Source organism: Falco biarmicus, chromosome 10 (assembly GCF_023638135.1).
Source record: "Falco biarmicus isolate bFalBia1 chromosome 10, bFalBia1.pri, whole genome shotgun sequence".
Taxonomy (NCBI): domain Eukaryota; kingdom Metazoa; phylum Chordata; class Aves; order Falconiformes; family Falconidae; genus Falco; species Falco biarmicus.
The window spans coordinates 15,127,021-15,153,852 of record NC_079297.1 but is presented as its reverse complement, the minus strand read 5'-3'; the positions used below and the strand labels follow the sequence as shown (position 1 = coordinate 15,153,852).

General features: G+C 56.7%; 1 protein-coding gene and 1 long non-coding RNA gene across 7 annotated transcripts; both read right to left on the bottom strand.

Annotated features, from left to right (window-relative positions):
• Nucleotides 1–3,141: 3,141 nt before the first annotated feature.
• Nucleotides 3,142–26,232, bottom strand: UCKL1 (uridine-cytidine kinase 1 like 1). 6 transcript variants are annotated; one of them, XM_056354061.1, is made up of 15 exons: nt 21,298–21,501; nt 17,284–17,477; nt 16,556–16,662; nt 16,169–16,339; nt 15,857–15,928; nt 14,469–14,658; nt 13,927–13,988; nt 12,544–12,560; nt 6,568–6,666; nt 6,093–6,186; nt 5,556–5,618; nt 5,068–5,190; nt 4,615–4,722; nt 4,080–4,236; nt 3,142–3,510 (listed from the first exon to the last, which is right to left on the bottom strand). In XM_056354061.1, the coding sequence occupies exons 1-15, from the start codon at nt 21,363–21,365 to the stop codon at nt 3,434–3,436; spliced, it is 1,602 nt and encodes a 533-aa protein (XP_056210036.1). In that variant the 5' UTR covers nt 21,366–21,501; the 3' UTR covers nt 3,142–3,433. The 6 variants fall into 6 exon arrangements, with proteins under 6 accessions (XP_056210036.1, XP_056210035.1, XP_056210037.1 ...); XM_056354060.1 differs by lacking the exon at nt 12,544–12,560 and adding an exon at nt 8,997–9,016; XM_056354062.1 differs by lacking the exons at nt 3,142–3,510; nt 12,544–12,560; nt 21,298–21,501 and adding exons at nt 3,517–3,969; nt 8,997–9,016; nt 26,142–26,232.
• Nucleotides 21,948–25,784, bottom strand: LOC130156000 (uncharacterized). The gene is made up of 3 exons (XR_008824289.1): nt 24,801–25,784; nt 24,335–24,715; nt 21,948–24,302 (listed from the first exon to the last, which is right to left on the bottom strand). It is a non-coding gene; the product is annotated as an uncharacterized LOC130156000 (long non-coding RNA).
• Nucleotides 26,233–26,832: the final 600 nt, after the last annotated feature.

The window sequence follows — 26,832 nt, the reverse complement described above, 5'->3', positions numbered from 1 at the left end:
ACCCTCACAGGGCTGTTTGGGCTGGCAAGGAGGGCTGCAGTGGTGGTGCGGGCAGCACTGGCTGCCCTGCTGTGGTGTAACCTCATGGTCGGGGCTGCCTAAGAAAGCCTTAGATCGGTATCTTGGCAAAAAAAAAGTGGTTTTTTTGTTCTCGCTCTCACAGCCCCGGCACGATTGGCCAGCATGGCCGGCACTGGGGTGCACGTGTGTGTCCCGGCCAGGAGGGCAGGGCGGCAGAGGCGGGGAGGGCAGCCACCTGCCTCCCACGCAGTGTTTCCGACGTGGGATGTGGCGTGTTTGCTGCCAGCAGTTTGTCACAAACAAAAGAAATTAAATTTTATAGTGCTGGTAATAACAGGGTGGGAGACAGGGGCCTGGAGGATGCTCCGGACCGTGGCCACGGAAGGCTGAGAGGATCCAAGATGGTGCCGTGACCTGGGGATGAGGGAAACGGCAGCGGTGATGAGGCCACCTCTGGTGGAGGCCACCAGCCACAGCTGTTTGCTGCTCAGTTTACCATTGTCACCTCAAGTAGGGCGCAGAGGAGGGGAGGGGAAGGCGCCATGTTTTCAAGTGGCGGGAGCAGCACAGTGTGGGCACATGGCTGGTTTGCTGAGGTAAAATATGGCTGTGGTGGCAAAACCTGGGTTAGCCAGTGTGAAATGTGGATGTGCTGAGGGAAATGTGGATCTACTGAGGGAAAATGTGGATCTGCTGTGGGAAAGTGTACATCTTCTGAGGCAAAATGGGCATCTACTAAGGAAAAATGCACATTTACTGAGGAAAAAATGCAATCTAGGACAAAAGTGGATGTACTGAGGAAAAATGTGGATCTGCAGAGGGAAAGTACAGGTCTTCTGAGGCAAAATAGGGATCTACTTGGGAAAGATGCAGATCTGCTGAGGGAAAATGTGGATCTGAGGAAAAATGTGAACCTGCTGAGGAAAAAAGCAGATGTTCTGGGGAAAATTATGGAAGTACTGGGTTAAAAGCAAGAGTTCCCCTGGATGCAAAGTCCCAGAGACGTGTGGGCTGCGTGGTCCCTGTGGCCATGCCTATGGGACAGGATATGGGTCACTTGGACCTTAATGTGGTGGCAAGGAGAGCCGTGCCATGCTCTGCCGTGCCAGCCACTGGCCATGGGTGCTGGGGACTGCCTGGGTACGTGGGTGGCATTCAGCAGCCTGGAAGTGCTGCAAAACAAGATGTGGCAGTCTGAGGTTCTGGTGATGCCTCCTCCTTCCCACACCCTTCACACCAGGTTTTGTCTTGCCCTCCTGTGGCTGAGTATCCCACGGCTGCTGTCTATGCCTGCCGCAGGCTCACTGAGGCCATGGGTGCAGAACACCCTCTGATGGTGGTGGGTCACAGCCCCATTGCACCCAGAGCTTCTCCACCCACACGCCTCCCTGGGCCACTTCCTACATGTTACCCATCAAAGGCTGTATCCACCGTGTTTCAGGGAGTCTGGGTGTGTGGATTGGGATGAAGGATGTTGGGAAAAAAGAGATGCTTTGCCCTCCCATCCCCCCCAGGAAGTGGTGTGGGATCTTCACTCCTATGGTGGACCCTGGGGGCAAACCCTGCTCAAGACACACACATGATCTCGTGTCCCTCAAGGAGGCCAAGAGACTAAACAAGGTCTGCTGGGGTTTTGTACATGAAGGATGACGGTTGCATTCATTCATGGGGTTGAGCATGGTCTAGAAAGAAGACATCAGGCTCCTCCAGCACCAAGCTCTTGTGCCAGCGGCTGCAGCCCAGGGGAAGGACTGTGGGTGCAGACATGCTCCTCCATGGGCCTGGTGATGCTGCTGTCCCTTGTCCCACCACTGCTCACCTGGTGCCCCAGCCAAAACCCCCTATGTCTGCCTATCCTGTGTTTGTGCTTATGAGCTCTCCTTCCACCTACGCAAGGAACTATTTTTAGCAGACACTAATCAAGTGTCAGTGCTGGCTCTGAGCGTGGCTTTCAAGCCGAGGGCTCATGCTTTTGCCAAGCACTTGCAGGAACTCGGGCATGTGTTTTCTTTTAAATTTAGTTGAGAATTTATACAACATGCCGCAGAGCAGTGGCAGTTATTTTGGGCTCATCACACCTGAGCCCACACTGAGTTATCACCAGGCGACTCTCCACTTCAGCAAGGGCCTGACAGAACACCCCCCTCCCAGCCCCACTCCCCTTGCTGCCGGCAGTGCCTGCCTGCCTTGCCTAACCCCTCAGAAGCCAGGTCCAAGCCAGGGATGCCCAGCTGAGGGGTAGGTTTGCTCCTCCTGGCCCATCTCCAGCACAAGGATGTTGCATTGGTACTTTGAATCATGCAGGAATGGAAAACACTCTGTGCTCATCCACAGGGATCACAGTCTCCCCTGACTAAATCCACCTCGTGGGACTGGCCAGCTCCCCTTCCGCTGAGGTTACTCTAGCCTGCTAACAGCTTCCTGGAGACGGTTACGAGCCCCGCTCCTCACCACATCTCAAGCCGCTCTGATTCAGCCAGAGCAAGCTGGTGTTTGGGTGAGCTATGTTTCACTTCAGCGCTGAACTGAAACAGTGGCTTGGTGCTTTTAAAGCTAAAGCATGGCATGATCTGAGCTGAACTTCAGCTTCTTTGCAGACATGAACTGCCTCTCCTGTGGTACCAACCTTCACCGGGATCTAGAGCATGGTATTGCCTCCGCAGCGCATGGCAGCAAGAGCAGGGAGCTGGGGAATGGAGGCAGTGTGTTTTTCTCCTGCTCACAGCCCTGTTGCAGGCAGGAGACTCTGGTTTGAGTGGCGTTATCCTAGCCTTGCAGAGAGGCTGCAGGCTGATCTCTGTCCCCACCAGCTCCCACGGGGTGAAGGCTCCCTCCCTGCCTCGGTAGCATTAGACAGAGCAAGCGCGTCCTGTAGGGTAGGCTCTCCCTGGGGTGTAAGAGCTTCAGTGTTCAGCAAAGAGAAACACGGACCAGCTGCCTGTAACCAGCACAAAGATGGAGCCATAAAAACTGCTCCATGGCTGTAGCATCAGCCGCTCCTCAACAGCAGGGTCTCGACCTCCCACCACCACTCACAGCATCTCCCTTCCCAGGGCAGCAATCCCAAAGGGTGGCAAAACCTTCTGGGCACCAGTGGGAAGTGACAAAAGAATGGCTCCATTCAAGAAAACCAGAGAAAAATTTATTATTTTCCTTTATAAAATATCTCCAATAAGTTATATAGGCAAATATTTAAATTAAAATAAATTAACTCCACTCTACGCTGGGACATGCGACTGTCCACAATGTCAAACTAGGATTTGTGTTTCTTTGAAAAAATATGCCCTAGATCTCCAATGTAAGATTTGAAAAAAATATCTATGCTTGGTGAGGAGGAAGAAGAAATCTGCAATGGACAGAAGGGGTTAAGGTGCGGTGCTGAAGCTGCCTGGTGCCAGCGGCATCTCCACATCTAAGTGCTAAGAGCGTCTTCATCATCGCTCCAGTCCGGAGGAGCATCTGTCCCGAAGTACCGATCACCAAAGTTCCCTGCGGGGAGAAAGAGAGAGAAGCAGTCACAGCTCTGCAGGGAGCCCTGGGACCGTTCTCCAGCCTGCCCTGGCCCCAGCAGGCACGGAAACCAAAGCAGGTTTATCCTGCATTGAACAGCACTAAAACTCATGTAGCAGCAGATCTGGAGCAGCCTGGAGGCTGTTTTAGCACCCTGTGGCAGGGGTGTCTCCTGGCACAGCAGAGGTGAAGACAGAAGAACATAGTGAGCTTGTTTGGGATGAGCTTGTTTAAGGTGGCAGCTTAGGGAATGAGGTGAGCACAGGTCTGCTCCAGATGTCCCAGCTCAGCTTGTCCAGGTGGGGCTGGAGGAGGCTCACGGCATGTGGCATGGCTCCCTCTGCCAACAAGGCTATGGCTGCCCGACAGCTCTCAGAGCGTGTGTGTTGATCCCAGCAACCATGCAGCAGCAGGACCCAAGAGAAAGGCACTGTGTCCCTGGGTGAAATAACAACAGACCTGACCTGCTGCTGACAACCAGGGCTGGTGTGTGGGCCAGAAGCACCAAAATTCCCCCTGCAACAGGTCCTTCCTACCCAGATACTCACCGATGCCAGGGATTATCCGGAAAAGGTCATTCACCTTCTTGTCCACAGCTGTGGTGATGATCTTCACCCGGGGGAAAGCATAGGCGACAGAGTGGACACCCATCTCCGCCATAAGCAAGGACAGGAGGAAGATCTTGTCTTCTGGGACATCATGATCCTGCAGGAAAGGCACAGAGACAGCCCGGGGTCAGGGTATCCAAGACTTGTTATGGCCCGTTCCTCCAGGGAGCAGCACTCCAAGCACTCCCTTCCTGGAGCCACTTTTTCTCCTCTCCTCTCTGTGGCCAGCTGGGGTTACTGGGCACAGGACCAAGACACCAACTAAATCCAGGCTGTTGCTACACAAGGAAGGGGTGACTTTATCAGTGCCTGGTTACAGAGTCACCCCAGCTTGTGCTGTCTCCCATGACGCTCTCTTTCACAAGGAGGAGCCGGTTTCAGCACAGAGCCTCTCATCATGGCTGTGGCTGGTGTTTGGCACGTTACTTGTGAGCAAACCACCCGTCCTCTGCAGCGTGCCCGACATCCTCCGTACCAGCAGCACCCTCACTGCCATCATGGCTGCCGCGCCTGTGGAGACCGTGCAGTCCATCAGGATGACGTGGTCTTCGCTGATGTCCTTCGGCAGCCGCAGGTAGTGGAGCTGGGCAGGGGAAGAGAGATCAGCTCAGAAGCTGCAGATTGAAGGTGAATGGAGCAACCAGCGCCTTTCTCTTAGAGAGGTGAAGGATCTTTCATGCATCTCTATCTCTGGGACCCCAGCTGTCAGCTTGGAGCCAGGCACTGGTGCAAACACTTGGACAGCAAACCAGCCCCTGCATGCACAAACATGCTGGCAAAGCCCACTTCAGAAGCTTTCAAAGCACTCACTCCCTGCCAAGACCAGCTCTCAGATCACTGAAGAGCTCTCAGGGAATACCTGAGTCACCCCCTGCATGCAGGCTAACACCAGGAGATGCCCTCAGCAGGCCAGGGCCCCGGGCTTTACCTCTGGCTCGCCTGTGTTGCAGTTGGTCTGGATGAGGATGGTCCCGATGCGGACGTCCTTGCACACTGCTCGCAGCGCTGGCTCCATGGTCTCCCCCGCTCGCAGGATGGACACCCCGGTGATCTGCAGCACACAGCAAGGGTGAATGGGAAGACACATGGCAGGAGGTACACGCCACCCCAGTATGGCACTGGGTCTCGACAGTGGCGGACTCTAATGGGCAACCCCAAAGTGCATCCCTTCCAGAAAGGTTGTGCTGCTCCCAGTCTGAGCTGTCTCCCTCAGTGGGAGGGCAACAGTGGCACATTGCTGAGGACACCCTTGGCTGCCTGTCCCCATGATATAGGGTGTCATATTCACGAGAGCAGGTGCCAAATCCAGGCCTGATGGAAACCCTGAGAAGCCAGGATGTCCTGCTCCTGCACCCACAGGGCTTTCAGTGTAACCCCATGGGGCAGGTCTGAATAGTACTTTTTGCTTCCACTTACTTGCTTCCCGCTGTATGTCCTCCCTTCGTAGTCCTGTCCCTGAGGGGTCTGCACTGTGCAACTCTACAATGTAGAACCATGGGAGAAGCATTACCAGGAGCTCTGACGCAGCTCTCAGAGGAGCCCTGGCACCAGGGAGCCAGCCAGCTGCGGGCTGCTCTGGACCATTGGAACATGAGGCTGGACAAAGAGCTGTCATGCAGGGCCAGGCCATTCCTCCATGGCCTCAGCGAGCCCTGCCCCTTTTTATAGAATCACAGAATCGTAGAATCATTAAGGTTGGAAAAGACTTTAAGATCACTGAGTCCAACTGTTAACCCAGGACTGCCAAGTCCACCATTAAACCATGTCCCTAAGCACCGCATCTACACATTTCTATGGAATCACAGGAGAATCTAGGAGGAAAGGGCTGATATGTGGGGAAGGTTGGAGGAGCAGCACCAGGACCGCGCTGGCTCCCTGGCAGTTACAGGTTAGCAATCGGAGAGGAAACACAGCGCCCACTGCCCACCCTCCCAGCTACATCCCTGAACCCACCTGGAACGGGAGCAAGGAGAGCGCGTGCTCAATCAGCAACCGCATCAGCCTCTTGGAGTAGAAAATGAACTCATCCCTACTGGTCTCCTTGTTTCTGGAGGGGAGGGAAAAGCAATGTAAGCTGTGGACCAAAATGTACCCCAGGAGATGCTAACAGAGGTCAGAGGTTGCATGCAGGAGGGCAGCCCCTGCCCCTGTCTGGCTCTCAGCACCTTGTTTGCACAGAGGCCACTGGCTGAACCTGGAATTGTGGTGGCAGTTTTAAGGTAAAAAGCAGAAAAAATCTGGCAAGACCAGGGAGCACTTACAGCACAGCTCCTCTGCACATGGCCCACTACTGTCTGCCCTCTCCCATGTCCCCAAGCCACGAGGACAGGCACAAGTAAGATTCGGGACTCCAAAGCAAGCTGAGCTCACCCCAGCCATCAGCCAAGCCCCATCCCACCCCAGGAGGCTGCAGCGATGGGGGCTTTACCTGATGATGGTGTGCATGCCCCTCACCTGAGGGGTGCTCTTCAGCACACTGAGGGTCTGAGGAAGGGGGTGGCACTGGTGCGCAGAGGCCAGGGCGGCCCTGAAAACCAAACACATGGTCAGCAGGTCTCTGGGCAATGCTGCCCAAAGGCTGGTGCACAGCACATGGCCGAAGCCATCCTCCCAGATGTCACCTCACACTGCAAACGCACACCAAGGCCATCCAGCCAAGCCCAACAAGCGGCCAGCCCTGCCCAGTCCCCTGCGATGGCAAAGGGACCTGCTCCCATGAACGGGGCAGGCAGCGGGTGGTCGGTAGAGCCAGCAGGACCTCGCAGCCCAAGGACAGGCGCTTCCCTTCCCAGGCAGCTGACCCATGGTTGGCTCATCTTGGTTTCCACTGGTTGGGAAGAAAGCGGAAAATAAAATCAAAACCTTCTCCAGAGTCTTGTGGTGGATCCTGAACTGATGGGGTGAGGAGGAGCTGTTGTGGTTGCCTCTGTCCTACAAGTCAGTCACTGTCCCCATTCAGGGATAGTCAGATCGACACCAAATTGGGAACAGCTTCAAGACTTTATGGCTGAACAGGACTGGCTTGTGTGACTCATCTCAACATAACTAATAGGGTTGGGAGCTATTCTTGGATCAAGGGAACACCATTCATGGGGAAGTGCACAATGGAGCCCCATTAGTCACCTCTCTCTTTGACAGCGGCAGTAATGAGATGAAGGTCACATCTATTTGGCTTCCATAAGGCTGGGCAGGATGGACAAGCAACTTTGTCTGGGAGGAGGGCTGGGGTCCGAAAGCCACACATCAGATCACACACATGCCAGCAGCTGCATCCCAGTCAGAGAGATGTTGGGGAGGAGGAGAAGAGAGCAAACAAACAAAAGCTCCAGGTGATTAAGATTTCAAATCAAGCAGAAACCTGCATTAATTGCACACACAGAGGCACACAAGCGGAGAAGACAGAAGATGACTGGGTAGGAATGGAGGAGGGCAGAGCTAGATGACTTGAGGCCTCCATCCATGTAGCCATCTCCTGGTCTTGGCTGACCAACACCAAACGAGACATTCCCAAGGCCTGTGGGTACTTAAGGGCTCCTTCTGGGTTTTGCCAGCTCCAGTCTGGCATAGCAGCAAAGGGAACACTCCTGAATCCGAGACAGCTGGCCACGTGGAGTGTGTGGGATGGGTTGTGCTCCCAGTGCAGGCTTGCCCGCTGCTGGCAGAGCCTGGCTGGGCTGGGGCCGAGCCCAGCGTGTCCCGCTGCCCGCAGACCCCACCGCCTGTTTGGGACAAGCAGCCCTCAAGGCCCTGGACCTGTTGTCAGTGAAGCGAGCTCACTCTGTTAGTCACTGCTGCTTGGGTTGGCTGCCTTTGGAGATGCTCCCACGCTGGGGCTGTGCTGCTGGCAGCCCCAGCAGCTCTGCCCCCACAGCCCCCCGCCTCCTTTCTCCTGCCAGACCTGGCCTGGGGACAGATCCTGGGGGCACAGCCCCACCTAAAACCCTCCTGGCCCCAGGGGTGCAGACCCACATGGTAGGTGAGCACCTGAGCCCTGCCTTTGGCAGACGCTGGTGCCCGCGCAGGGGCTCCCTGCTTGCCTGCTTCTCGGGGGGCAGAGATCAGCCCCCCAACACAGAGCCACACACCCTCTCACGGCCCCAGTTGGGTTTGCCAAGGTGACAAACTGCTGTTGCCCAAACCAGAGGAGCTGTGGTGGCCGCACAGTCGTAGCCCACAGGGCTGTCTCCTACACACCACAGCCCACCCAGGGGCACAGGCCTGAGCCTGGCACGGCACCTCTCCCCTCTGTCACCACCAGGTCTGCCTCACAGCATCCCACCATGCCAGAGGGATGGGCAGCCGCTCTCCTGCCCTGCTCTCCATGACGCTTCAGGTGAGATGAGGTGTGACCTGGCTCCCGCTCCCTGCCGCAGATGCCAGTGAGTGCTCCTACCTCTGAGAGCAGCCCTGTGTGCCTGGGAACACCACCCCTGCACCCCGAGCTGTCAACAGACCTCCGGGAAATGCTGTCAGCATTTTGTCACCGAGCTTTCCGCACCTTTCCTGTGACACCCGCGCAGGGGCTGGTGCTCAGCGCAGGGATGGGAAGGTCTGGATGCCACCCCACTCGGCCCCTGTTCCTGACAGCAGAGAAGCCACTGAATGCTGTCAGGTCCCCATGGTGCTTTCTGGGGGAACTGCGGCAAGTCCCATCTTTGGGATCGGTATGAACATGCTTTCCCAAGCCCCCTCACCCCGGTTGGGTATGCACAGCCCCAGCAAAGCAGGACCCTGTGAGCTGCCTGCTCAAAGGCCCCCAGTCTGGGTTAGTAACGCAGCTCACCCTGCGCAGCCCTCGCCCCCATTCCCCAGCGTTAGTGTCACAACCAAAACACTGCCATTAGCATGTCTCCTCACATATCCCAGCGCAGCTTCCTCTGGTCACCAGGTGGGAGGGATGTTCAGGGGAGACAAGACAAGGAAACATGAGAGTTTAAGGGGAGAGGGACAAACATGACATGAAACAAAGGAAAAAGTACTGTCATTAGTCAAAGGGGGAAAAAAAGCGCCCAAATTGATCTATGGCTCCGAGACGTGCCCAGTGTGTGGGCCATCACTACACAGACCCCAGCACACCTCCCTCGGGGACCAAGCCATGTCACTGCCACACTCCACAGCACCGGCTCCACTCCTGGCTCCACAGGGAGAAAGCTCCATCTGATCTCACCGCCCCAGAGCCACAGCAGAGACACTGTCCCATCTCTGTCCCAGGTGGTACCACGCTGCAACACCAGCTGCAGCCCTCATAGCCCAGAGGAAACGCGCAGCTCTCGCCCAGCGCTCTGCTGCAATCCCAGAGCAAGCACAAAGTGTTCAAGGTCAAGCTTGCAAAACCTTCATCCAACCTGCCCCGCATGCAAACCGCTTGTGGGCTCACAGGGGTGCCCACCTCCTGGCACACTGGAGGGATGATCTGCTCAAGCCTCGGAGAGCCTGGAAAGCCGAGAGCGCTGGGAACACGGGGAGAAACCCAGCTCTGAACTGAACATCACTGCCCGATGGGAAGAGCTTCCTTCCCCCCAGTTCACCTGGACCTGCCCTCAGATCACCATCCCTTGGAGAGGGGCTGCAGGCTGAAGACGAGTGAAGAGCTCAGCTTCTCCAGCAGCTGCTCGGCCACAGCCACGTCGCCTGCGGTGGAACCCCTTGCCCATCTCTGCCGGGAGGGACAGAGCGAGCAGGGCTCTGCTGGCTGCGAGCAAGGCTTCCTGTCCCTCCCCCTGCCAGGCAGGACCGCGATGGAAAATTCAGACAGGCAGCCATGAGCACGTCAAGAAAACGTCTCATTTTGGAAACTTATTTTTTTGCCCCCTAGAACAAAAGCGTTAAAGGAAAAAAAAAAAAAAAGAAGAAAAAAAAAAGAAGAAGAAAGAGAGAGAAAGAGAGAAAGGGGTGACCATCTCTCAGGAAGGCTTCAGGGAACATCCTCAGCTCTTTGTTGAGCATGCTATCAAGCAGGAAGCAGACAAGAAACATCCAGCTACAAAGGAGCTAATGCAGTCAAGGCATTTCAAACACGTACAGCAGCTGGCTTTCATGGCTGACATTTCAAACAAGGGCTATTAAACTGCGCCACGGGTTGATATTTAAAGACACAATTGGCAAAGGGCATGCCAAGATGATCGAGACCTTGGGGGTGGGGAATACTGATTAGTGAAGGGAATCAGCTGAAAAGAACACTGGCTCCAAGAGCTGGGCTGGCTTCTGAAATCGCATGGCAGAAGGGATGGAAACCAGGCTCAGCTGAGAGCACTGTGCCTCGGTGGGCACGGGCTCACCGGTCTGGCTCCTGCTGCTGGGCTCGAGGAGAAATACTCACCTGGGCACGCATGGGAAGGGAGTGCCTGTATGTAATTACATGCCCAGCACACACACCATTAAACGCGTGGAAAGCAGGACAGGAAATATTCCAACTGCAAGGACGATAAGGTCTGACCTGTGCTGAGGGAATACAGAGGAAGGCAATGATGCTCCTCAGCAGCCAGGAGGAAAACAAGGCTTGCAGGTCCAGGGAATGGCACCAATTTCTTTAAACTCCTCAGAATTCACCCATCTGATCAGCTGAGAATTGGGGAGAGGCACTCCTTGCCTGTCCCAGCCACCTGCTAGGTCAGGAAAGGCAGCCCAGGGCCAGCCTGGAGCACAAGAGCCAGAAAAGCATCTCGGACTGGGGCCAGATCTAAGCATCCAGGTTTTATTCTACCAGCTACAAAGGCCTCATTGCGTCCCTATGGCCGCCAAAAGGCAGTGACATCAGAACAACAACCGTGACATTTAGATGAAGCCATTCAAGACAAGCGCATAGGGAACTGTTTTAGATGAAAAGCTCCGTATTTGCCAAGCGCATCTCACTTGACATGTGTGTCTCTGTCCACCTCGCTCCTCTTGTGAGTGCAGAGCCACAGAGGAGCTGATGGGAAACCGCCGCAGCAGTAAGAAGCACTGGGACACCAGGAGCGTAAACAGATTTTTTTCCAGGAAACTTTTTCCAGACTTTCTGGCAAAGGCATAAATGGGAACCATGAGCCTTAAACAGAACATAAAAATGTCTGTGGCTGTGGTCATCATGGAGTTATTTCTGGAGGTCAGAGTTATCTTTCCAAACACGCTATCATAAAACTACTCACACTTTCCTGACGTGTTATTAAATACCTGATTTTTAAGGTTCACAAAAGGATCACCTGTACTGAGTACTACTTTGATTAAAGAGTGAGAATCACTGGAGAGAAAGGAAATTTTATACATGTGTATACTTATATACATACACATGGACATATATACACACACACAAACATTAGTCTACTCTCTAATGTTACTCCCGTAATTTTTTAAACCAACAGACTTCTCTCCATGCTAAAGAGCACCTTCCCACCTGGACCTCCAGACACACAGGAAAGCTTATGCTGTCTGTATGGAAATGTCAGGCCCCATGGTATTAAACAAGCAAATGGAAATAAAATAGAACATCCAGCGCCTAGTCTAGGAAATGAATGGCTTCAGCAGAAATAAGTAAAGCAGATCCTTTTCCCTGCTCATCTTAGGTATTTTAAAAGCTTGTTGTATGTCAAATGTAAATTTTAGGGTTGCTTGCATTAAGTGTCTCCACGCAATGATGGAGAACTAAATGGAAACCCATTTGCAGTAATGCATCCCTTCTGCTTCCTACAAAAACACCTAGAAACTTAGCTGGCTGCTTAATGGAAGCACCAGCGCTAAAGTCCCATCTGGATCCACATACTGGAGAGGTGAAGGTAATCAGCATACACTTTATAGCATCCACCTGCAGGTACTGAGAAATTAGAAATCCTGCTGGATTAGGGTATAAGTATTTTCTTGGTCCCCAGGCAGTTGCTGTGTGGCCTTTAGATACCACAGGAAGGCAGGCACCTCCTGCCACGCCAAAGCTGCTACGCTCCTGGGGGCCATCAGGCTTGCAGCCGAGAGCCTCTGCATGCCGCAAGAGATCCAGGGCTCCCAACACCCTCCAGCCACTTTGGTTAATCAAATAATAGGTGTTTAATGATGTTTCATCATCAGGGATGGAGAGTGGCTCTGAGCAACTGTTCACCTTAGAGGATGAAGGGATATAAACCCCAGGATGCAAAGCCTCCCCTCTTGCAGATATTGGAGGTCCCCAGCTAACAAACCTGGTCCTGCCCCAGCTTCAGGGGTCTGAGCTCAAGCTGGTGGTACCCTCACAGGATGAACACATCCCTGGGGAGCAGCAATGTCCCTGCTGGTCCCAGTGCCAAGGACAAGGTGGCCTTTTGTCAGCTTCAAGTGTGATGAGGCCATGTGCTCTGCGAGCTGTCGGTCTCAACTGCAGGTCAGGGTTAGGCCAAGCAGTGCCTGGCATTGGAAATGCCTCGGGCTGCACAGACAGGACAGAGTTAGGGGCTCTTACCTGACACTGAGTTCACGCTGCGGCAGCAACACAAAGACACAATGCAACCGGTATTAAGCATTGTCAACACCAGGGTCGTTTCAAGATAAAAAAAAAGGAAAAATAGGAATATTTTCCTGCATTCACATGTAGCCTTTTCCCCTTCTTCCCCTCCCCAGGTAAATGAAAGCCCACCCAAGCCAACCCCTCGCCTGGCTCTCAGTGATGCCCTGGGGAGGAGCTGCCGTGTTTGCTCACTGCAGCGTCCAGCTGTGAGCTCTCCTGGCCAGATCCCAAGGGCTGGGAGAAAGAGCCATCTCCCTCCTCCTGGCCTGTGCCCTGCGGCTGCATGCCCTCCTGAGCCCGGTGCTAGCGACAGTGCCAGGGCTCTGATCCGTTCTCCTGTGACCTAGGGGTTAGAAACCAACTTCCCGACCTGCCAGAGCTTGGGGCTGTAAATCCGGGCAGCAGGAAAGCCCTGACTGCCGCCTGCAGCCCTGCGGAGAGCGGGGTGTCTGGGAGGGGGAACCTGCCAAGTCACCTTTGCTTAAAAGCGGTCCCTCCTAAGCAAGCGTAGGTGGCACGATGCTATCGTGTGCCAGCTCATAGCCAGGGCTGAGTGGCTCCTGCCACCTGGGAGCTCAGAAAGGCCTGCAGGAATTGAGCCTTTTACTTTCAGGTGCATCCATCCCCAGGTCATGATCCTTCCACCTCCCAGGACATCACTCTGAGCATCTCCACAACTTAACCGTCAAAGCTACAAACGTGGGGCAGGAGGAGGCTGTGCTGCTCAAGGAGCAGCAACACACAACAGCATCATTTGGTCACTGGCTCAAACCACTGGTCAGGACTGGCCCAGGACACCCAGAAGACTTGTTAAAGCTGGTGATGGGGAAGGGATGGAGCATGTGCCTGGATTGGGGCTCAGCCTGTGCATCAAACATAAGACTTTGGTTTTTGAAACCCACGGGCTGCATCCAACACAGAAGTGGAAAAATGGGCTCTGGACAGAAAAGCCTGTGCAGCAGTGCCTGCAAAGGGGTGAAGAGGAGAAGCCAGAGCCAGAGAGCTGAAGTACTGCAGGGTCTGGAGCTGCAGGCAGGGAGGACACACCACAGATCACTGCAGGATGGTTGGTTTGTCCCCGGAAGACTTGCTCTCCCAGGGAGGGAAGGAAGCTGCTACTGGACCACAGCTTGCAGAGGAGCCTCGTGCTAACCTGAGCACAGGGATAAGGCAGTCTCCCTCACTGGAATGGAGGGAGAGCCCTGCAGCTCACACCCCTGGAGCACGGAGGGAAGCCAGGCTATTCCCACCTTGGCACCCAGAGCCTCCTGCAATGCCACCGCTGTGCAGGCAAGGCTCACCCCACCATTAACACCCAGGGGACCAGGGAGCTCTTACCTCTTCCAGCTGGCTGTGGACGTGCTGAACAATCAGGTCAATAGCCACTGTGTTTCCGCTCCCTGGAGTGAACCAGAAGTGAAAGACAGCCTGGTCAGGACCACAGTGCTAGCGGCGCCTGAAACAATCCTTCCCCACGCTCCCTGCCATGTTCAGAAACACACCGTACCCCTGCTTCCCCAAACAGCCCTTTCCTAGCAATGCAGGAGACATTCCCGCTTTTATTAAATTCTTATTTAGTATTCTATTATTGAGTATCTACAAGTTGCCTCTAGCTTTTAAATTGCTAAGCTGCAGGAGCCGGTAGGGCAGGAGATGGGTTAAGGGGAAGGGCAGACTTTCCCCTAGGAACCTGCTTTTGGCCCGTGTTTGCAGATACTCAGCTAGAGGGACCTTTGCTTCGGCACGGGACAGCCACTCTGTCCTCATCAGCTGGAGGGCGGTGGGAATGGCCAGCAGAGCTGAGGGTGGAGGGACAGGGTCTCTGAGGTCCCACTAAGGACTGAGCCCCGCGGCAGCTTGAGGCAGCCCTGGGCAGGTACCTCGGGGGACGACGATGTCGGCCAGTCGCATGGTGGGCTGGATGTACTGGTCGAAGGCGGGCTTGACGAACTTGTTATACTGCTTGATGACACCCTCAATGTCACGACCACGCTCACTGATGTCCCTGCGCAGGCGACGCACCAAGCGGATGTCCGAGTCTGTGTCCACAAATATCTTCAGATCAAGGAGCTGAAACGTGAGGGGAGGGCACAAACCCCACTGGGTCAGGTGTGTAACTCAAACCGACCTTCTCCAGCCACAAGAGAAGCTGAGCCCTGTGCACAGCACACCACCAGTTTAGCAGAGCTCGGCTCAGCTCTGCTGCGGCCTGGAGGGAGCTTTTCCTCCGCAGCCCCTGAACTTGAACCTGGCTGGCACTGCAGATGCTGCAGCCAGTCCCTTGCTGACACCATGCCCCTTACTCTCATGCCCCTGGAGGCCTGTCCGGCTCCAAACCCTGTCTCCACTTCTGTGCAGCTCCAACACTTTGTCTGGATGTTATTTAAGAGTGAGGAGGAGCCAAAGGAAGTTAATGCCACGACGCAGATGAACAGGTTTAACCCAGGAGCACCGGCTTGTTAACGCTGGAAGGGAGCCAAGCACAGCAGGTCAGCTCATGACACTGCCCTGAACTGCCCCAGACAAGAGCAGGGATGCTCAGGGAAACTCCAGGGGGATCTACCCAGCTGTCCACTGGAGGTCACCGTTGCTCCAGGAAAATGCAACCCAAATGCTCGCTTGGCAGGGAAAGAAACTTTCTAGACCAAGCTCGAAGTTTCTGCATGGCTCACTCCCTCCCATAGCATTTTTCGTGTATCCAAATAATTCCCAAGAAAGCCTCCACACTAGGAACACCAGGCTTTGCGCAGTCAAGTGACAGCAGACTTTCCTTCTGGCTGCGCGAGCTGTGGCATGCAGCGTGGAGGTGGCTATTTCTAGTCATATTTATGCAACGCGACTGCCAGGGACCAGGTCACCACTGGGCTCCTCGTTCCTGGGAATGAATGGCTGAGATCAAGGTCCCTCATGAAACGCCTGATCTCCGCCAGGGGCTCCTCCCTTGCTGCTACAAAAATCTGGACTATTTCTTCCACACGGCGAAGTGCTGCAGCAGCCACTGTAACCTGGAGAAGGTCACCTCCCTGCTGCTGAACCTCAGGAGAAAGCATGCTCCCACCATCTCCTCGCGCTGGCTATGGGGGTGGAGGGCTGGTTTGTAGAGGCGATGCTGAAGCACTGCTGGCGGACAGGGTCCCATCCAGCGCTGCACAGGAGCCCCAGGGCACCCAGGAGTCTCTCTGTGCTGTGACATAAGGCTGCAGAAGAGGGGATTGCAGCACTCGCACCTGTCGGGCTTCACCAGAACCGATTCTAAGCCCTTCCTCACCTTCAGGAGCTCCTTGTCTGCGAATGCCATGATGCCTTCAAAGATAATCACGTTGGCGCCATACAGGGTTTTCTGTGGAGTCAAAATGGATGGGGTTAGACACAGAACATGTTCATCTCGGGGAATCTCTCTGGGTTGTTAGTGACTGCAGCAGCTCAGCCAAAAAATGTGTCCTGAGCCAGTCACGGAGCAGAGGGCAACTGCATGAGTCTGACTGCAAAAGACAGAGGCTGCAGAGGTCTAACTGGCACCCTCCTCTCCTGCCTTGGCAGTCTCCCCACCCTGAGTCCCACCCTTCTCAGTGTCCCGTACCCATTCCTTCTTCCGGCTGTGGGTGGTAAAGTCATAGATGGGGATCTTCACGCTCTTGCCTTGCTTCAGCTTCTTCAAGGTGGCAATGATGAGGTCAAAGTCGAAGGCATCGGGGTGGTCAAAGTTGAAGTCATTGCTGGCTGCCTGCTCCTGCTGCTGCTTGGTCAACACCTGCCCACAGAGAAAAAGTTTGTGCACACAGCCGTCACCACCAGCAGCATTCCCTCGCCACTGCCCTGCTCAGCAACCTCTGCCCCTGCTCCAAGAACCATCTGAAGGGGAAACCATGAGGCCATCACTAGATCCACGCTGCGTTTTCCCATCAGGGGGTTATGCCAAGGACCATGGCAGCCCAAGGAGCCTGGCCAGGATGACACACAGCCTCACCTTGTAGAAGGAGTCCATGGACAGCAGAACCACCCAAGGGACATCAAGAGCCTCAATGATCATGGTGGCCACTGTGGTCTTCCCAGAAGCGCTGCCTCCTCCCAGGCCTGCCAGGGAAAAGGGGATGAAGTCACCAATCCCACAATCTGCCTTTCTAGCCACAGGCTAGAGCCCAGGTCCTGCTCCGTTACACTAAATTGGAGGGACCTCCCAAGAGGGAGATCGATAGGCACTACAAGAGCAAGATTACCCTTGAAAATGTCAAATGGCACGAACTGTAACTGCCAGCAATGCGCACAGCAAAAGTGGGAAACCCATCGTTAGATGGCTGTGTAACAAGGGGAGAGCTGACGTGAGAACCAGCCTAGACTAAATCCCTGGGAACTCGTGACAACACAGACAACAAGAGTTGAGGGAACAACAAGCAAAGACTGCGGTCTGCTCAGTGCCTGCTATAATCGATCACCCGCATCTGCAACCTCTGAGCTTCTGCCCGACCCTACAGCCTGCCCAGCATTGGTGACTCTCCCTGCTCCTGGCCAGGCTGAGCAACTCACAGCTTGGAGTCTGGAGCCAACCTCAAGTTTCCAAAGAGGCTGTGGGGCAGGATCCCCCCAGGATCCCCTGGAGAGCCATGGGGCAGGCAGCATCGACACTGCCTGCGCCAGCCTGCGCCAGCTGAAGTGCAGAGGTGGGACAGAGCCCGGACATGTGCTGCCTCTGCCTACCTATCACGAAGGCCTCTTTGGACTGCGTCCCATGCTCGTTGTACCATGGTGGCCGGCCAGCTGTGTAGATGGTCCTCTTGCTGGTCCGCAGCAGAGGTGGCTCAGACTTGCACTGGCTAGTGGTCCGTTTTCGGGGTGGCTTGGTGGAGCCCACTGCAGGGTACAGCCGGTCTAAGGATTCGGCACTGCTGTTGCTGGGGATGGGGAGAGGAAGGAGCTCCGTTACTGGTGGTGGGGAAGGGCCAGCATCCCTGGTGCGTGGGAGTGGGGCCTCTGGGGGATCCCACACTGTACAGGTGAGGGATGCAATGGAAAAGGGGGAGAGACAACCACAGCCCTGCTGCGGCACTACCAGCACCCACACCTCTGTGACCCCAGGCAGTGGCCAACATCGAGGAATTCTCCCACAGGACCAATTTTAATCTGGAAAAGGTGTAACACAGGCATCGCTTCCCACACACCTACTGCTTGGGGAATGTCTGCATTACACAAACACGCCAGTGAGCTCTGGAGCACTGAGGGGTATTACTACAGAGGGCAATAACCTGTCCTAACGTGCAGAGGGACCTTGCTGGTGGATGGAAGCCAAACACAGGGGCTACAGCTCAACCGCCCTTGTTCCCCCATGCACAATCCCCTTCCTCTCCCCACTCTGAGCGCTCTGCTCCCACCCAAACCTCTAGTTCTCCCACCCTTTAGGCCTGAAACCCCTGGGGACGAGCCAGGCCAGAGCCCAGCAGTCAAGCCATTTGCATCTGCTCTGTGGTGCAGCCGAGCGGAGCACGCCAGAGCCCCGGAGCTGCTAAACGCCTCTCTCTTATCTCCCCTCCTGCCGCAGCCCTGGGGAGGGAGAGGAACAAACCACCCTCTGGAGCCCTTTGCGAGCAGCGCTGGAGGTGATAAGTGGCCCCTGGCCAGGAGATAAGCCGCAGCCGCGCTGCTCGGCCAGCACAGGGATGGGGGAGGATTATTTATACCAGCTCCTGCTCCTCCCCGCTAGCTGTTTCGCTGCCTCGGGAGAGATGTCTCCTCCCTGTGAGAAGGTGCAAAGGGCTCTCCCTGCTCATTCTTGCTTCTCTCCCTAGCCGTGAACCAGGCTGGAAATGAAACCTCTGCAAGGTCAGAGAGCCCCCGGCACTGAACGCTCCAAACACGGCACCGTTTGGTACAGCCCAGCCGAGCTGGCGGGGCTTTCCTCCCTCTCTGTTATTTTTGCTCTTGAAAGGGCTTAAACTGCAGGGCTTTACAGATTTTGGTTTGATTTTAAGCTGTTTTGGTATGAAGACTAATTCCCTTCCTTCCCCTAGCCCTTTTTAGAACAATTTAGATAAAGATCAAAATATGAGGCCGACCATCTGTACGTAAAGTGTCCCAGCAAACCTCCCCCGAGCACAGCGGGATGCCCCTGGCACACCATCTCTACCTCCAGCACCGGCACATCCCTGTGGAGCCGGCAACAAGACAGCAATTTGCCTGGCTTTGCTGGACCCCTTAGCGAAAGGTGGGCTGCAGCCTCTGTCTGCCCCTGTGCCCGGTCATCTCACACCGATGCTGACCTACACGTGGGCACCTACAGAGCCACCCCGCAAGAGCCACTAACACGCCATCCCTTGCATGAGCCCATCGGCACGCAGGGCCGGCATCGAGCACCGCCGGCCTCCAGCTCACCCGAGAGCCATAAACACCCCAACCACTGCTTTTAAAAAGCAACATCAGGAGGTGAGACCCGTCGGGAAAGTCTTCTGGGGTTTCTTTCTGTGCAAGGATGGCTCCTTCCACCAGAGAGGCAGGAGAAGCAAACCCAGATGGGGTATTTCGGTCGCCTCTCCCACCAGTGATGCTGCAGCAATTAGCCACCGCGTGCTATTCCCAGAGCTAGGCTGACATCAGCCGACAGTGCCGGTGCATAAACAAAGTCATTTTGGCTTGATAAAAGCAGAGATGACAAAAACACAGTTGTTTACCAGAAAATAAAACGGTTCCTTTCATCTATGTCCCAGCCCCTCTCCCGGGACTGCGGTTACTTGCGAGCCATGCCGCTGGCGCTGCTGCTGAGGGCTGCTCAGCTGGCTTTCCTCTGGGGATGCACACCCATCTCCATGTGACAGGCAAGTTTTTCAGGATGCTCTGCTCCTTGGTGGAACGCAGTAACTTTGGTGTAACCAAGCTCTCCTGTGCCAGCCTCCGCCCACAGATCCGCGCACTGTGATGCTGACCGAGGCCACGATTCCCAAAGCGATTCAGAGTTGGGCAAAACTCTGGGTTTTGGAGCCGGAGCGAGATGCTGACCTCTGCAAGGTCCGCTTGCTGCTGCCTTCAATCAGCACCAACATGACCCAGCTCCTGGCAGGGACGGGGATGTTAGGACCATGATGACTCTGGCTGTGCCCAGAATTACAGGCTGTGGTCAGAGCTGACATCCCACTTTCCCATGTGTCACCCGTCCGTTCCCTGGGGTGCCTGCAGGACACCAAGTGTGCTGGCACAGAGGGAACCCACCCTGGGCACTGCCGTGGGATGCAGGGACACACACAGGGATGCAGCAGCAGTGCAGGGATGGCCCTTGGTGAGGAGAGCTGTCCCCTCCGCGCATCTGGGGCCACTCTTGGATGCAGCACTTGAATCCTGTTCCAAGAGTTGGCCTGCTTTGCCTCTTTTCATCCAAATACTTCTGGATTTTCACCTAAATCCTGTTTCTATAGATATCTATCTATACCGTCTGTATCTACACAAGAAGTAGATACTCTACACCTCCTAAATCAATGTTTCCCGTGATTTATTTCCAATAAGCACAGCCGTGGGGAGGGCTGTGGGGCTGTCCTGGAGTTCTGCAAAGGTCATGCATTTTCTCCTAATGTTACACTTCAAGATCTGTAGATGTTTTCCGTTGCTGCCTTTGCCAGGAAGGGCCTGTCCTCCCCTCTGAAGGAACAGCTGATCCCAGCCCTCTCACAGCCATCTCACTTGGCCATTTCTTCCTACCACTTTTTAAAAATTCCATGCAGCAGCAACAAAGCCCATGCAATGCCCCTACCCGCAAGGCAAGGCCCCCAGAGGAACGGGACTCTGTTTATTGCCAAAGTTAATGCCACTGCTCCAACCAAAGGATGTTCTTGCCCCACGCAGACCTGCCTCAGCCTTCCCAAGCACAGCGCACCCGCTGGGTTTCAGGGGCACGATGCCATGGTAAGGTGAATATGAAAAAAAACATTGCCCTGGGCTTGGTAACCCCTCTCCTGCAAAGCCTTCCTGGAGGGCTCGGCTGCCACCAGCTCCCCGCACACTGTCCCCAGCTTTTGGGGACGCGTTGCCTTCCCCACAGCCAGTGCTGGAGCCTGCCTGCGCCCCTCCACCAGGAGGAAGCCTGACACCGCAGGGATGCCCGGCGCTGGGGGCTGCTCCCCGAAGGAGCTCGCCAGCCCCGCAGATGCAGTGGCACAAATGAAGGAAGTGTTTTACTCCCACTTACCCCAAGCACAGATTTACTGGGGTGAGAGGGGGACCCCTCTCCCTTCCCCACCGCCGCTCCCATCCCTGTGCCCTCTGTGCTAAGGCTCTGCATCCTGCAGCCCTCTGGGACCCCCGACCATCCCGGATCCGTGCTGGGCTGGGAGGGGAAAAGCAGCAGGTCCCAACAGCTCCCACAGCCAGCAAGGAAAAACGGGAAAGCCCCAAACCTGAACCTGGAAGCAAAAAGGAGAGCACATCCTCAGCCCTGGCCCCGTAAACTACACGCCAACTAAGCACCCGCCCTGCACATCCCCACGCCAAGCCCCCTGCAGCCTGCCAAACGGCGCCAGGCTGGCTTCAGCCCATGGCCCAAGGGAAGCTGATCTTTCCCCCAGCTGCTCCCTGCACTTTTGAAGCCCTCAGCTGGCTGCGAGCTGGAGACTGGGACCGGGGGACCAGGACCAGGGCTAGTGAGGGCTTGCTCCAGCAAGCCCACGGACTGAAAGCAAACAGGTGAAAAAAAAGTAAAAACCCACCCAAAACCAAAGGAAAGGAGGAACTCACCTCCCATCCGGCCCGAGGGCCCAGCAGCCTGATATACGGACGCTGGAGAAGGCTGGGGGACTGCTCATGGCCACCCCGCCACGGAGCAGGAGGTGATGCCGGGTGTCACCCCCTGTCCCTGCCCGTGCGTCAGCTCCTGTCCCCCAACTTCCCAGTGCTACTGAGGCGAGGGGGCAGCTGTGCCAGCGGGGCTCCCTGGGCGAATCTCAGTGCCAGGAGCCATGCATGGGAGTGTGTCCCCTGGCACAGGGACGGTGGGCTCCCAGGGGGACAGGGAGATGCAGACCCCCTACCGCAGCAGATCCCGGGGGGCTCCGGGCTGGAAGCTGGAGGAAGGAGAAAAGAGCGCTGCCAAGGAAGCGTCTTTTGCTGGGAGCTGTGGAGCGGTCAGCACGCATAAGAGGATAGCTTAAGCTAGAGATTACGTTCATTACCTGATATTAATAGCACTGGCTTGATTAAAGAAAAAGCGGGGGGGCTGGGGGGGCGAAGTGACACCTCCCCTCACCGCCCCCTGTGCAGGCAATAAACACTGGCCCCCTGCGCCTCTGCTCCCTGGGACGGGGGCTTGCTCTGCTGCCTCGGAGGCGGGGGGCTCGCCAGGGCAGCAGGGAGGGCAGCTCTGCCGCCCACCCGGTAAGTGTGCGGCCGTGAGCACCGGTGAGCTCCAGCACCGGTGGGGAGGGGGCTTCAGGGGGGCAGGAGGGGACGGCCACGGGGCAGAGATGGAGGGGGTACCCAGCCAGAACGCTTTCAGCCGATGGAGCCGGCTGGGGCTTGGGGCTGGGGTGCTGCTGGCCGTGCCAGGGGTTTTGGTGTGGGACTCACCCCCTCCCTTAGCACCCAGCGGTGGGAGGTCTCGCCGCGAGCCCCCCGGTGCTCAGCTCCCCTGGGAAGAGTTGCCCCTTGCCGTCCCCTCAGCCCTGGAATAAACAAGTGGATGAAACTCAACACCCCGGGGCTGCGGGAGGCTAAGAATAACGTCCCTGCCTGCTCGGCCCTGCGATCTGCGCTCTCAGCCTTCCCCCTGCCAGCTGCCCGCTGCCCCCCCGGCCGTTCCCGCTCCTCTCCCAGTGCCAGGCTCGCCAGGGAGGGCAGGGAGCCCGGGCACCCAGCACCCCGCAGCCCTGTGAGGAAGCCAAGCAGCAGCCAAAGGGCAGGACACCTGGCGAGGGGTGGGAGATGGCCGGTAGGTTGGCAGAGGGGGTCCCAGGCGGCCCTGGAGCACAGAGGGCAGAGCGGCACCCACCGTGCAGCACGTGGCTGGTGTGGAAGGGAGGAGGTAGCAGAGGACACACCAAAATGCCAGGACTCTGCCAGGGATACGGCCCATCACAACCAGGTCCTGCTGCCACCGAACGAGCCCCCAGCCCAGCCCGGCACTGCAAGATGAGAGTTCAGCTTTGGTACACCCACCTCCGACGGGGTCCAGGGAGGATGCTCACCCCACGCTTAGCATCAAGCAGGGCTGAACGTCTGGCAGTGGGGCCAGAGATGGGGAGAAGATCCCTTCCTCCTCCTCCCTGAACACCAGGGCTATTCCAGGGACACGTGCTGCATCCTGGCGTCCTCAGCAAACCCCGGCTGAACACTGGGCATGGCCACAGCAGCCCCCTCCTGCTCCTGTCCAGCAACGGGACCCACAGGACAGCAACACCCTGGAACGTGTCTTGAGTGACTACAGCACTGATGGGAACCAGGGACAAGGGACTGGTCCCCAGACGGGGGCCACAAGAGGAGGGTTTCAGAGGTGACCCGTCCCCAGTTCGAGCCGCAGCTGCCGCCCCAGCAATGCCAGGGAAGTGAGCGATGATCAAAGGAACCGTTGCCATCCTGTGATTCCAGCACGGACTCCCCTTTCTCCACAAAAGCTCTTTCAGAAGTTTAAAAATAAAATTCTCTTCCGCAGCAATTTCTATTCTTTCTCATTAAAGAAGCAAAAAAGAAAAGGGACAAGGAACTTGGCAGTGAGGAGCCCTTGCCCTCGCCAAGGTGACGTTGCTCCTTATCGCACCCTCCCCGGTGCCTTTTTTCCTGCCTTTGTTTAAAACATCCAAGCGACGGGAGCAACTCTCCCAGCCGCTCACCCCACATCCCAGGTGGGACAGGAATCGCCCGCAGCGGCTCTGAACCCCGGCAGCAACCGAGCCTTCCTCCCAGTACGCACTCCTCCACAAATCCCCTCCGCTTCCCAACTCCCGGTTTCTGAGCTCTTGCACAAGCCAAAACTCCTGGGTTTTGGACTTTTTTCCTTCCAGATGATTTTTAAGCACAAATCCCTCCTCTGTAATTGCAGCCTGGATTTAAAATTGGGAGAAATAGGGGTGCAGGCGCAAAGGCTGGGGTGCCCTTTCCCTTCCAGCGATGGAAAGCTGCTCGGTGGGTTTTCCTTGGGATTTAAGGATGGAAACCGAATTGCACGTGGCTTTTCCACGTTTGGGTGCTGTAACTTGAATATTGTCACTGGACCTGTGTAAAAGCCCAGGACGTGCCAAACCCACAGCAAAGGGGTGTCTGGCCCTGTGGGAGAGGGTCCTTGCCCAGCTCCCACCCCTGCGGGCAGCACCCATGGGTGCGCAGAGGCCAAACCTGCTTCGCTCCACCTTTGAGCACGGCCTTTGTTGGGCCAGACCCATGCGTGCCACCTCAGCCAGGCCCTTCACCTCCTACTGCACCTTTTAACTTAAGCCGAAAGCGGACGCGCTGCAACAGCCTGGTGGTGCAACAGCCACGTGGGGCCCGGCGCCAGGACTCCCTGGCCAGGGACCAGGTGGGCAGCCCAGGCCGGGGGATGAGTATCGTGCAGGGAGTGCACAAGGAAAGGCTTCAGGAGTCCCAAAGCCTTGGAATGAAGGGACCTGCACAAGGGATGGAGGAACCTGCACAAAGGATGGAGGAACCCATCCAAGGGTGGAAGAACCTATGAGGAACCCATCCAAGGGATGGAGGAACCTGTCCAAGGCATGGAGGAACTTGCCCAAGGGATGGGGGAACCTATGAAAAACCTGCCTGAGGGATGGGGGAACCTATGAAAAACCTGCCCAAGGGATGGAGCAACCCATCCAAGAGATGGAGAAACTTGCCCAAGGGATGGAGGAACCTATGAGAAACCTGCCCAAGGGATGAAGCAACCCATCCAAGGGATGGAGGAACCTATGAGAAACCTGCCCAAGGGATGGAGCAACCTGTCCAAGGGATGGAGGAACCTATGAGAAACCTGCCCAAGGGATGAAGCAACCCATCCAAGGGATGGAGGAACCTATGAGAAACCTGCCCAAGGGATGGAGCAACCTGTCCAAGGGATGGAGGAACCTATGAGAAACCTGCCCAAGGGATGAAGCAACCCATCCAAGGGATGGAAGAACCTATGAGAAACCTGCCCAAGGGATGGAGGAACTTGCCCAAGGGATGGAGGAACCTATGAGAAACCCGCCCAAGGGATGAAGCAACCCATCCAAGGGATGGAGGAACCTATGAGAAACCTGCCCAAGGGATGGAGGAACCTATAAGAAACCTGCCCAAGGGATGGAGAAACATACAAGAAACCTGCCCAAGGGACGGAGCAACGCTCGCAAGGGACAGAGGAGCCTGCTGGGATGGAGGAACCCGCCTGCCACCCCACTACCAGCAGCTCCAGGTGTGCCAGGACGCTGCCCAGCGGCCCCACCACGCCGTGCCCACACCGTGCTCCTCTTGCAGCCCCATCAAACATCGCCCCTGGCCCTCCCCAGCCTGGCACCCAGCTCTCCCACCGCCCCACCCCGGCCAGAGCTGCCACCAGGCACCCCGGGCCGCCGGCACACAGGCTGCTCTTCCTGCTCCGTGAAGGACCCCGATTCCCCAGGAGAAAAAACATTTCCCTCTTCAAACCCAATTATCTCGCTGCTGTTTGCCCGGCGCGAGGGCCTAACGAGCCAGCCCCACCGCTCCGCGCGGGAAGGGGCTCGGTTCAACACCCCCGTTCCGCATCTCCTGCCCGGCCAGCGTCACCAGCGGCAGCTCCTTCCTCCCCTGCTCATCCTCACCCTCGCTGCTGCCTCACACGAAGGCGTCGCCATCGCCGCCCGCATTCAGCTGCCGAAACAGGCGGGTTGGTTCGGCATTGACTCGGTTGGTGCCGCGGGGATGCCGGGGTGCCGGGGACCACCCCCCCCCCAAGGGATGCTCGCACCCCTGCAACCATTTGCCACATCAGCAGTGCTCTGGTGATGCTCCGGGGCTAATTCCCGGGTTTTTGGCGTTTGGGAGCGGTTGTGCTCCTCCATGCCTGAGTGTTGCGCTGGAAAAAGTGGGAAATAGTGGGAAAAAGCTGAGTGTGGGGAAAAAAAAAAACTAATCCCGAGTGGGTTTTTGGGGGGAGTAAATTTGTAGGTTTTGCTTGCCGGTGCTGATGTGCCGGCTGGGTTGCAAACGGGGGTGCCTGTGCTGCGAAGCGAGGGTGAAAAACAAAAGGGAAAAATAAAAGAAAACGAAGAAATTTACCAAAAAAAAAAAAAAAAAAAAAAGAGGAAATAAAAAAAAAAAGGGGGGGGTAAAGAAATTAAAAAAAATACGAATGAGGAAGAAAGCTAGTTTGGAAAAATGATGGGATGAAGGGTGATGCTGCGCGGTGGGATGCAGGAGTGTCGCTTGCTGCGGGGAGGGGGGGGAAGCAAAGGGATTTTGGGGGGGGGAAAGGAAGGAGCGATGGGATCGGGAGGCCCCACTCGCGGAAGTGGCTTCGTGGGACGGGACCGGTACCGCAACGCCCCGGAGCCGCCGGTCCCGGCGGCTCCGGGGCGTTGCGGTACCGGTCCCGTCCCCGGGGGTGGGGGTGTTGTAACGGGGGTGGGGGGGGGTCTTACCTGTCGTGCGGCTCCGCCGGAGCCCCCTCGGCCACCGGGGCCGCGGCCATGGTGCTGCCGGGGAGAGGCGGGGGCGGGCGGGGAAGCGGCGGGGGCGGCGCTGCCGCGGGGCTCCCCGGGACTTGTAGTGCGGGGGGCGGGGCGGGGGGAGGAGGAGGGGAGGGGGTGCCGGGGGGGCAGGTGGGTGCTGGGGGGTATGAGTGGGTGCTGGGGGTGCTGTGGGGGCAGGTGGGTGCTGGGGGGAGAGGTGGGTGCTGTGGGGGCAGTTGGGTGCTGTGGGGTATGAGTGGGTGCTGTGGGGGGCAGGTGGGTGCTGTGGGGGGCAGGTGGGTGCTGTGGGGTGATGTGGGTGCTGTGGGTGCTGTGGGATATGAGTGGGTGCTGTGGAGGGCAGATGGGTGCTGTGGGGTGCAGATGGGTGCTGTGGGGTGCTGTGGGTGCTGTGGGTGCAGGTGGGTGCTGTGGGGGCAGGTGGGTGCTGTGGGGGCAGGTGGGTGCTGTGGGTGCTTTGGGGTGCTGTGAGTGCTGTGGGGGCAGGTGGGTGCTGTGGGGGCAGGTGGGTGCTGTGGGTGCGGGTGGGTGCAAATGGGTGCTGTGGGGGGCAGATGGGTGATGTGGGTGCAGGTGGATGCTGGGGGGGCAGGTGGATGCTGGGGGGCAGGTGGGTGCTGTGGGGTGCAGATGGGTGCTG

What these genes read in the sequence shown, in the direction of transcription:
- UCKL1 (XM_056354058.1), bottom strand. Translation starts at nt 21,365, where the DNA reads ATGAGCAGTCCCCCAGCCTTCTCCAGCGTCCGTATATCAGGCTGCTGG. An exon ending in AGGAAGCTGCGCTGGGATAT is followed by an intron (nt 6,667 to 8,996) that starts GTGAGGAGACAT and finishes TTTGGTTTTCAG; the next exon opens with GGCCGCCCTGGCCTCTGCGC. An exon ending in GGACATACAGCGGGAAGCAA is followed by an intron (nt 5,191 to 5,555) that starts GTAAGTGGAAGC and finishes TGTGTGCTGCAG; the next exon opens with ATCACCGGGGTGTCCATCCT.